The sequence below is a fragment of the Nanorana parkeri genome, unplaced genomic scaffold (assembly GCF_000935625.1).
Source record: "Nanorana parkeri isolate BGI_ZX_2015 unplaced genomic scaffold, ASM93562v1 scaffold1367, whole genome shotgun sequence".
NCBI classification, from domain to species: Eukaryota; Metazoa; Chordata; class Amphibia; order Anura; family Dicroglossidae; genus Nanorana; species Nanorana parkeri.
This window is the reverse complement of record NW_017307635.1, coordinates 285,349-296,780: the sequence shown is the minus strand read 5'-3', so window position 1 is coordinate 296,780 and position 11,432 is coordinate 285,349. Positions and strand designations below refer to the sequence as shown.

The 11,432-nt window shown below is 49.8% G+C and overlaps 1 protein-coding gene across 1 annotated transcript in view; it reads right to left on the bottom strand.

Annotated features, from left to right (window-relative positions):
• Positions 1-372: 372 nt before the first annotated feature.
• The window catches only part of LOC108797917 (squalene synthase-like), a 14,829-nt gene continuing 3,769 nt past the window's right edge, over positions 373-11,432 (bottom strand). Inside the window, exons 3-8 of the mRNA XM_018569619.1 lie at positions 10,249-10,432; positions 7,771-7,899; positions 5,774-5,965; positions 3,682-3,858; positions 2,015-2,167; positions 373-516 (exon numbers count right to left, since the gene is read on the bottom strand). Of these exons, the coding sequence (XP_018425121.1) occupies positions 373-516; positions 2,015-2,167; positions 3,682-3,858; positions 5,774-5,965; positions 7,771-7,899; positions 10,249-10,432 (979 nt within the window). The remainder of the gene's footprint in view (positions 517-2,014; positions 2,168-3,681; positions 3,859-5,773; positions 5,966-7,770; positions 7,900-10,248; positions 10,433-11,432) is intronic.

Below are 11,432 nucleotides of genomic sequence, written 5' to 3'. Positions count from 1 at the left end.
CCCCTCTATATGTTGTGTGTTCCCATTCATACAACATGAATAAAAAAAAAATAATAAAAGAAACATTTCTAACACATTTAGGTGTGGCGTTTTTTGTTTTTTTTTGGGGGGGCAGACTGCAAACTATTCTAAACAATTTAAAGTGAAAGTAGAATGGGACGAAGTTTCCTCTCATTGACATACAAAGCGGAACACCAGTCCTGAGATCTTTAACCTTTCTTTGGACAGATTGTCAATTAAGGTAAACATAACTCCACCCAGTGGATTGTGGTGCATCAAACAAGCGATCGGGCGTCTTTACAGACGCTGGACTGCTTGTATGTAAACAGTCATCACTGGCTGTTTCCCGCTCCGCGGGGGCACGAAGGACGTTTACAGACGCCCACCCGCATCCAGAAGGCTCCCGTCCGGCTGTTTCCGAACGTTTGGCGGACGGGAGGTGGTTAAGGCCCCATTCACGCCTGCTAATGGGACAAATCGCATGAATGCCAGACATTCCTGTGAGACTGGTATGATCTGCTGGAGGTGATGTGCAAAACAATGACGGCTGCCACTGCCCACAACTGTTCGCGGCCGTTCGCAAGTATTCGCACATGCTGCGCGATCATGTGATCGGCTCCCATCCGCAGGTGTGACAAGGGCCACTGAATAGCACTGATAGAGGTTGATCTGTAGATGTTCCACTTACCAGCCTGATCCTCATACATTTGGGGTGTGATCAGGAAATACACTATATTGCCAAAAGTATTGGGACAGCCCTCCAAATCATTGGATTCAGGTGTTCCAATCCCCTCCACAGCCACAGGTGTATAACATCACGCCCCTCGGCATGCAGCCGCTTCTACAAACATTTGTGATAGAATGGGTCGCTCTCAGGAGCTCAGTGACTACAAGCGTGGTACCGTGATAGGTTGTCACCTGCGCAATAAGTCCATCCGTGACATTTCCTGGCTACTAAATATTCCGCCGTCACCTGTTACTGGTATTATAACAAAGTGGAAGCAACTGGGAACAACAGCAACTCAGCCAGGAAGTGGTAGGCCATGTCACATGACAGAGCGGGGTCAGTGCATGCTGAAGCGCACATTGCGCAGAAGTCGCCAGCTGTCTGCAGAGTCAATAGCTACAGACCTCCAAACTCCATGCGGCCTTCAGATTGGCACAACAACAGTGCGTAGAGAGCTTCATGGAATGGGTTTCCATGGCCGAGCAGCTGCATCCAAGCCTTACATCACCGAGTGCAATGCAAAGCGTGGGATGCCGTGGTGTAAAGCGCGCCGCCACTGGACTCTAGAGAAGTGGAGACGTGTTCTCTGGAGTGACCAATCACGCTTCTCTGTCTGGCAATCCGATGGACGTGTCTGGGTTCGGCGGTTGCCAGGAGAACGGTACTTGCCTGACTGCATTGTGCCAAGTGTAAAGTTTGGGGGGTTGGGGTTTTTTCTTTCGGGGGTTGGGCTCCGCCCCTTAGTTCCAGTGAAGGGAACACTTAAGGCATCAGCACACCAAGACATTTTGGACAATTTCATGCTCCCAACTTTGGGGGAGGAGTTTGGGGGTGGCCCCTTCCTGTTCCAACATGACTGCGCACCAGTGCACAAAGCAAGGTCCATAAAGACATGGATGGGGGAGTTTGGGGCGGAGGAACCATAAAGAGGACCTGTTCTATGGGGTTGAGTCCTGACCTCAACCCCATAGAACACCTTTGGGATGAATTAGAGCGGAGACTGCGAGCCCCTCCCCCAACATCAGTACCTGACCTCACAAATGGTCCAACATTCCCATAGACACACTCCTAAACCTTGTGTACACCTTCCCAGAAGAGTTGAAGCTGTTATAGCGCAAAGGGCGGAGCCAACCCAATACTGAACCTTATGGGACTAAGACTGGGATGCCATTAAAGTTCATGTGCGTGTAAAGGCGTCCCAATACTTTTGGCAATATAGTGTGTCTCCAGCCTAAGCCCCTTCCCCCCCATCATACAAGGGTCACAATGTAGGGAGACAATCCGTACCTCCTCGGCGTACTGACGCATAGCGGAGCGCACTGCCGTCATGTCTGTAACGTCCATCATCAGAGTCACAGCCTGGCCCTTCCGGATCTTCACCACTCCTTTAAACACTTGCTGGTTGTTGTAACAGGCGGCCAGCGTGGCGACAGCCATCACCTCAACACACAAAACACAGCCAATGGTTATCACGATACAATGTTACAGCGACACACAGTATGTTTCTGGGAATTTGTCTACAACATTTTATCTAATAGGTTTATGCAAATTGTATTACTGCCAAAAGAATTCTAATTCCAGTTCTAATTTGTGTTCTAGGAACCCCTATCAGACAGTATGCCCAGAACAGGGCGGTCCAGGGCAGAGGGAGGCTGGACCTGTGTCTCAGTAAAAGCCAGATCGCTTCTACGATTCGGTAAACGAGCCGTTTTTATTTTTAAAAGCCCCTGCCCCCACGTGTCTTCACGTAAACACGCGTCGGGTGCGCCTACGTATGAAAACGACGATTGCGCTGCACATGTTGGGCACCGCCGCGCACGCTGGAGCGAGAGCAATAATTCTAGGGCCAGTATTTACGCGTATCTCTAAACTCATGACCTGTGGGGGGCTTTTAAAGCGTCGTCTATGGACTTTTTGGGGTACTGAATTCATGTTGGGTATCTATTTACTCGTTGTAACCTCGCCTTTTATATTGTACGGAAAAAAAATGGTTTTAAATTGTGTTTGGGGGGCACTTAATTTAACTTCAGTGCATTTTTCACTACATTTTTGGGTTTGATTATACGTTACGCTAATGTGGTGCAACATAAAAGTTTGCAACTGCCGCCATTTTATTCTGCAGGGTCTTGGTTTTCAGAAAAGATATAATGTTTGGGGGGGTTTTAGGTCATTTATTTTAGGCCTAAAATGTGGATTATAACATGGGTGCAAAAAACAAAAAAAAAGGCCTTGTTCCTTAAGGGGTTAACCCCCCCCCGGTCAGTGGCGTAACAATCGCCATAGCGACCCAGACGGCGGCTATGGGGCCCAGCCGGAGCATCCCTCTGATGCCGTGTGGGCCGCCTGGGTCGCTATGGCATATCAGGGTTCTGGCTGTCACTGACACAGCTCAGCAGCGGCGGTGAAGAAGAACAGCCGCTGAGGAGCGGTGTCAGTGACAGCCAGCAGCTTCTGCCGAAGAGGCCGGCGTTCGCAGTGAAGGAGGAGGCGCGGCCCGGGCTGGTGACCTAAGAGCCAGTGATGTAAGAGGAGGCCCGTCGATAGAAAAGGAGGCGGGGCCCTGCAACCACGGAAGAGGAGGCGGGGCCCTGCAACCACGGAAGCGGACAGCCCTGACAGGTAAGAGGTGTGCAGCCTATCTGAGACCCTGCAGAGCCCACCATAGAGAGTCTATGGTGGGCACAACAGGGTCACTCTCAGGTGGGCTGTTTGGACTCTCAGGTGGGCTGTTTGGTATGTCAGGTGGGCTCTGCAAGGGGCATAACTAGCAATAACGGGGCCCCATAAAATATTTTGCTATGGGGCACTGTGATTTCTAGTTACGCCCCTGACTGCGGCCATCAAGAGGTTAAAGCCCACCTACGACTTGGACAGAAATCCCTTTTCATTGGCTACAGAACCACTAAATACTACCAATTATTTTCTGATACGGGCGCAGCGGTTGATTGGCTCACCAGCGGGACTGCGCAGAATTTGAACGCGATTTGGTTTCGCAGTCGGGACAGGTAAAGCAGGACGTCGGGCGCATGTTGCATGGCGTTGGTGATGAGCTCGTTCAGGCAATGCACGGCCGGCACAATGTTTTCTGGCTTGGCGAGGTCAGACAGCTTCTTCCCGTATCTGCTCCACACCTAGTACAAGCAGAGCCACAGACATCAGCTGCTGGCTGTAGGTCAATCTGGAACCTGTTCCAACCCACAGAGCTCAGACACAGGACTGGTCAGTCTTTCCTTCCGGAGGATTCAAAGCCATGTGATCAGAATTCCGGGGGCCCTTCTCCCGGATTAGGGCCGTTCCGTCTCTGAAAACTTGCAAGCTGGCCAAACCCATGAGATGGAGAGTGAAGGGCGATCAAGATCTGTCACGGCTTACTTTAAAACTCAAATGGTTCTAATGAGACCCTTTCACTGAACGCAGCGTCACCCTCATTTTCTCCAGGCTTCGCAAGTCAGATTTAAATCTCACGACTGTGCTATGCAACCAGAGGAGGTGACACATCTGACATTACAAGGGCCAGTTAGAAAGAATGCAGGGATGTCATAAACCTCAACTAGATGGTCTTCAAAAGACTTCTAATGAGGTCTGTCGTAAAGGGCCCCGTCATAAACCGTCTAGTGAGTTATAAAAGGGCCCCGTCCTAAACCTTCTCGTGGGCTATAAAGGGCCCCGTCCTAAAACGTCTCGCGGGCTATAAAGGGCCCCGTCATAAACCCGTATAGTGGGCTATAAAGGGCCCCGTCATAAACCCGTATAGTGGGCTATAAAGGGCCCCTTCATAAACCATCTTGTGGGCTATAAAGGGCCCCGTCATAAAACGTCTAGCGGGCTATAAAGGGCCCCGGCTTAAAACGTCTAGCGGGCTATAAAGGGCCCCGGCTTAAAACGTCTAGCGGGCTATAAAGGGCGCCCGTCCTAAACCGTCTCGTGGGCTATGAAGGGCCCAGTCCTAAACCTTCTCGTGGGCTATAAAGGGCCCCCGTCATAAACAGTCTGGTGGGCTATAAAGGGTCCCCTCATAAACAGTCTGGTGGGCTATAAAGGGTCCCCTCATAAACAGTCTGGTGGTTAAAGGGCCCCGTCCTAAAACGTCTCGCGGGCTATAAAGGGCCCCGTCATAAACCCGTATAGTGGGCTATAAAGGGCCCCGTCATAAACCCGTATAGTGGGCTATAAAGGGCCCCTTCATAAACCATCTTGTGGGCTATAAAGGGCCCCGTCATAAAACGTCTAGCGGGCTATAAAGGGCCCCGGCTTAAAACGTCTAGCGGGCTATAAAGGGCCCCGGCTTAAAACGTCTAGCGGGCTATAAAGGGCGCCCGTCCTAAACCGTCTCGTGGGCTATGAAGGGCCCAGTCCTAAACCTTCTCGTGGGCTATAAAGGGCCCCCGTCATAAACAGTCTGGTGGGCTATAAAGGGTCCCCTCATAAACAGTCTGGTGGGCTATAAAGGGTCCCCTCATAAACAGTCTGGTGGGCTATAAAGGGCCCCGTCATAAACCGTCTCATGGGCTATAAATAGTCTTTGATATCTGCTTGGAGATTGTATCTGGGCGATGGACATGAAAGCATTTCCATATTCTCAACAAGCAGCGAAGCTTTCCATCACTGACCAGCTGCAGGCACTGTTGCGTAATTCATTCTCAAAGATCACAAAGGAGACTCTGAAGTCAGATTTCAATCAGTAACATACAGGAAATAGCCAATGATGTACTTGGTCACCAATTTCCTGACTCCTCTGCGGTTGGGTTTGGGTTTCCTAGTCCTCCTCTGATAAGAAGGCTGGAGGGCTGCCAAGTCCCTGCGGCCAGAGGAAACGCAGATAGAGGAGCTGCCATTGTATTGCCTCTGATGAATTTCTCCACGGCGCCTACAGCTACAGAGGTCAGCAGGGGCTTGTTTCATAGAATGCTTACTGCTTGCTGAGCATAGGTAAATATCTGAATGTCCGTGTCCTGGCCACATGTTCATCCTAAATACTAACCCCACCCAAAACGACTGAAATTTTACCTACTGACCGCTAGCATTGGGCAGAAGACTGGGACTTGCCTCTTTGGGCCAGAACTCTCGGCCGTCCAGCTGGTCTCCCAGGTAATCACGGATGATGTTGGTCTTCTGCATGAACAGACCCATGGAGTTGGAGAGCCTCGTGTCCTCTCCTACAATGGGGCCCTCCAGCCCTGCGATACCAAACATTACCGACAGGCCCCTCGTCAATGAACTCGAAACATAGTAACAGTACTGTGGTTGAGGGGGGGAAAAAGACGAAAGACCTGAGAGGAAACGTCTGGAGATGTTCATGGATTTCATTTGTATGTTTTTTATTTAAAAAAAAAAAAAATCACATTTTTAAAACTTTATTAAAGATGAACATTTCATAAATCATCACTTTTAGCCTTAAGATGGAAAGCTCCGGGCCGGCCTTTGTATCAACAGCCTTTGTATCCTATTTTATAGCTGCCAGAACCCTCTACTGCCTATGTAAAGCCCCCTTCACGTCTCACACTGTTTGTTCATAGTCCCCCCGCACGTCATGAAAGGAGAACTATGAGGTGGGTGATTTCCACTCACCTCATAGTTCTAGCCGACCTGTGACAATGAGACTGTCACAGGTCGGCTCAGTAGATTGGGAAGTGAGAGAACACATACCGGCGCTCGCTCACTTCTCAATCATCTCCCTGCAGAGAGCCGTGACTGTCACTCACGGCTCCCTGCAGGCAGGCCCGGATTCTCCACAGGGCCACCGAGGCCCGGACTCGGGGCGGCAGGGCGCAGAGGGGCGGCAGCGGTGTCCTTGTGGGGAAGTTGCGGGCGTCGGGCGGTAAGTTGCCCTCTCTACATTTAGTCCTGCTTTGCACAAGCAGGACTAAATGTAGAGTGAGGCAGCCGATTGTTCCTTTACATGTGATTGGGCCTATTGCGGAACCTGGCCTTGGGGCAGCAGGGAGAGTAAATCCGGCCCTGCCTGCAGGGATTTCCCCCCCTCCCCGCCCCGATCCTCCAGCGCTGACTGGCGGAACGGACGGGGGAGGTGGCGGGCACAGCTGGCTCGGCCTCTAGATAGGCAGAGCCAGCTGTCAATCACGCAGCGGGGTGGATCTTGACAGTAATGTCGGGATCGGTCCCGGCTGCGGCGGTCTCAGTATGCCGCGGTATACTGAGCTTTGGGTGACGGGAGGACGCTGGTTTATGTACTCCCTGAGGAGAACTATGGGGAAAAACACTGACCCCATAGTTCTCTTTTAAAGACTTTACAGTTCTCCATCAGGTCCCCCTGTGGTGATTGACAGCAGCAGAGGGCGGGTGCAATAGCTAGTTTGCTATTGGCTGTTGCAAAGTGAAATAGCCAAATAGGAATCTAGCTATGCATTCCTATGGTGTGTTCTTTTTTTTGACAACAGCAGAACCGCCCGGTCAATAGAAAACAGTTGGGCGGAGCTAGCTGTCACTGCGAGCTCCGCACAATCGTTTTCTACTTTTTTTAACTGTTTTTCTATTCTGCTCGGTTCCACAGAGGTACAGGGCAGAACAGCCGAGCCGAATGCCGTTCGGGCATCTATGAGAATAGGCGAACGGCAGCGAGTAGCCTGCCGGAGGTTCGGCTTAGCCGATCCAGATGTCCTTCTGCACTTCGGGTCGGCCGAACATGCTGAGCATGTTTGGCCGACCCGAAGCCGCCCGATGTACGGCTGATTCCAGCCGATATACAGCTGGTATCAGCCTGAAGTGAATAGCCGAACAGCGTTCAGCTCATTTCGCTTGGGGTTGGTTAGGTCACTCGCCTGCCTACGGCAGCTTAGTGATTAGACCCCCCAAGTCATCAACTCCCACAACTCGGCTAATCTAAGATAAGGCCTCAGACCTCACACAGCCCTCAGTACGTAGCATTTCATAGGTGAATGGCTGTGAAACACCGAACAAGCGTCCGCTCTCCGAGTAATTCTCATTGGGTGTAAGATCGAGCGATGAAGAAGAAGAAGATGGGAGTTTGGAAGAAGGAAGCAAATATTGTGAATGTTCTCTGTACTAGAGAGGTCATTTCTCACCTCGTCCCAGTCCTGTACGGACTCCACTTCTTTCTGCAGGAACTCCGCCATCCCCTGTGCCACCCTCCGAATGGCATCGATAATCACCTCCTGGTAGACCACAGCCAAGTTCCTAAACTCTCGAGAGATCTGAGAACAAAATAATAATAATAAGTCTTTAGAAAAAAAACACACCACTCGCCACCAATGGAGGGAGGCGCGGGCACTCGCCACCAATGGAGGGAGGCGCGGGCACTCGCCACCAATGGAGGGAGGCGTGGGCACTCGCCACCAATGACCCATGTAAGGATCACTACATGACCATCAAAGTAAGAGAGGCTGTTCTTGGATGACCAATGTATGGAAGCCCTTCTCTACTGACTACCAATTAGGGCGGCAACAACGAATCGATTATAAACGATGATGAGAATTGTTGGCAACGATTCTCATCATCGATTAGTTGCTTTAGCAGCTTAACCACTTCCGGGCCGCAATACGTCTGCAGTAGCCGTGTTCTTGGTACCGCTTTTAACAGCAGGCTTTTGCTGTTAACGTACAAGCGCTCCGGCGTCTATGCAGCCGCCGGATCGTTTGTAACATGCAGCGCCCTCCCCCACCCGCCCCTGTTTGCTTCCCTGAGCACCTCTGTCCCCATGCGGGTGCCCGGGAGAGGCTATATCCGCAATGATCGGAGAGAGAATCAGCAGCTTCCAGCCGTTCATCTCTCCTCCGATCACTGGACCCAGAAGTGAAGTGTATTACATCACTTCCGGTGTCACTGGGCACAGTCTCCGGCTCTTGGAGCCAGGAGATGAAGGTGGGGAAACAGATCTTTGCTTCCTCAGCTGATTTGGGATCCCTAGGTGACATTAGGGGTTTGAAAGACCCCTGATGTCTCCATAAAGAGGACCTGTCACACCCTATCTGCTATTACATAGGGTGCTTGTTAGTCCTTTATGTGATAGCAATAGGGTTAGTGTAAAAAAACAAAAAAGAGTGTTTAAAAATTAAAGTAACATATAAGAAAAATAAAAAAATGCAAAGTTTTTTTTTTTAAAGTGCCCCGCCATCCACATACACGCGCCAGATGCGCCTACGTGCGAAAACGACAATTGCGCTACACATGTTACATATCGCTGCGAACATCGGAGTGAGAGCAATAATTCTCGGCCCATCAATCACCGTTAGCACTAAACTAATGAGCGGCAAAAGCGTTTATAGTGTTCCCTAGGGGAAATTTTTGGGTGTTGACTTTTTTTGCGGTTTCACGAGCGAACGCAATTTTAAAGCTTGACGTGTTTGGTATCTATTTACCCGTCATTTATATTTGACCAAAAAATTATATTATACCATTATTAGTATTATCAGTATTATATCATGTTTCTGCGCAATAAATTTTAATTTAGATTATTTTTTCCTAAAAATACGGGTTTGATAAACGTTTGCGCAAAAACCGTGCGACAAAAAAAATTGCAACCAGCATTTTTTTTATTCTACAGGGCCTCAGCTTTCCGAACATATATCATTGTTTGGGGGTCTGAAGCTGTTCTCTAGGCAAAAATTCATATTTTATCATCATGTGTGCGCAAATGTAAGAAATTGCTCCGGACGGCAAGTGATTAATAACACCTGCTAGCTCCGATCATGGAAATGCAATCAACACCTTACCCTCCGTGAGGTCTCTGACCCCCATGAAGGTAAATCATAAACAGATTATAGGATTGGAGCAACATTCATCATATTTATCCCCAGATAATTTTTGTACAAGTCCTTCTGATTGGAGAAAGCTGGTCGGATGACCAGCGACACATCTTCAAGAAAAATACAGCAGGTCCAGTTGCCTTGGTTTATTTTTTTACAGATAACTCTTCAGGCTTCATTGCCCCCCATGGGAGTGGCGATACTGACCACCAATGTATGGGAGGGACCCCACTGACCTCCAATGTATGGGAGGGACCACACTGACCTCCAATGTATGGGAGGAACCACGACCTCCAATGTATGGGAGGGACCACACTGACCTCCAATGTGTGTGAGGAACCACACTGACCTCCAATGTGTGTGAGGAACCACAGTGACCACCAATGTATGGGAGGGACCACACTGACCTCCATTGTGTGTGAGGAACCACACTGACCACCAATGTATGGGAGGGACCACACTGACCTCCAATGTATGGGAGGAACCACACTGACCTCCAATGTATGGGAGGAGCCACACTGACCTCCAATGTATGGGAGGAACCACACTGACCTCCAATGTATGGGAGGAACCACACTGACCTCCAATGTATGGGAGGAACCACACTGACCTCCAATGTATGGGAGGAACCACACTGACCTCCAATGTATGGGAGGAACCACACTGACCTCCAATGGATGGCAGGGACCTCACTGGCCACCAATAATTGATCTACTGAAAGGTCCAATAAACATGTTTTGAAACGAAAAATAATTCAATATCCGCAGTTCACATAAACAAGTCCCTAACTTTACTCACTGTTGGGAAGTCCTCCAGCACCTGCCGATCCTTCTTTTTGCTGTCCGTGAAGCTCCAGTCGGCCTGGTACAGGAAGGTGTGGAAGTTTTCCAGAATGGGGATCTTGGTCTCCAGACTGATGGTCGGGTCGTCTTCCACAGTGTCCATAGCTCTCAGAACCAGATAGAAGATACAACACACATTCCTAAGCAGCACAGACAAAGGACAGCTCCTTAAAGTGTATCAAATTCCCCCCAAAAATATATTTTAATTAGGGATGCACCGATATATCGGCCGCCGGAACAGATCGGTCGAAAATGTTTGTGCCGATGCAGTGGCGCATCCATTCTTTCCTCCCCGCTGGGCGCTGCTCTGTGTCCCAGCGGGGAGGAGAAAAACTACGACAGGCAGCCGAACGCTGTGGGAGAAGAGCGCTATGAGCGGCCGGCGTCTCTCCTCCCCGCACCGCTGAGCCTCCTATCCCTTCTTCATGTCGCCCAGAAGAAGGGACCCTGCGTGGCCCCAAAACATTGGCTGTTGACGTATGCGACGTTTTAATAAAAAGTGCTTTGCTTCTTGCACACATCATCGAGTGCTGGTGACTTCTATTACGGACTAATGTTAATATATCGCAGCTTAGCAGTCCCTGGGTGTGGCGGCTGCACTAGTTTTAGTTTTTTAGGCTTTTATTATTTCATTTGGTGATCCAACCAGTAACACACTTCCTGTCTCGGGGTGGCTCCGCTCTATGGAGAAGCAATGAAGCCCCCCTCCCTTGGGCAGCAGCATTGTCACCCTGGGGAGAGGGTAGCATTAGAAGGACTAGCAGATTTGGATGGACTTGGACTAACCGATAAGACCAAGTACTTCCCCTCATGTACTTGCCGATACCAATTACCGATACTTTTTCTTAAAGGGACAGGTGACATTTAAAAACAAACCAATACAGACTAATGATTTTAGGCCAATTTCTTTATGATGATGAAGAACTTTAATTTAAGACGGTTTTAAAACAATAACAACCAATTCATGTTTTCAACCGTGATCGTGTGGGACCGCCCAAGCGGTATTGCGGCGGGAAAACCGTGCGATCTGATTGGCGCGAATGGAGTGCCGTCAGAAAATAATGGCACTTCCAACGCAATCGGCGGTGGTGTGCGATTCCGTGACCGCCCAGCCATCCGCTCAGTTTCGTGCACGATGAC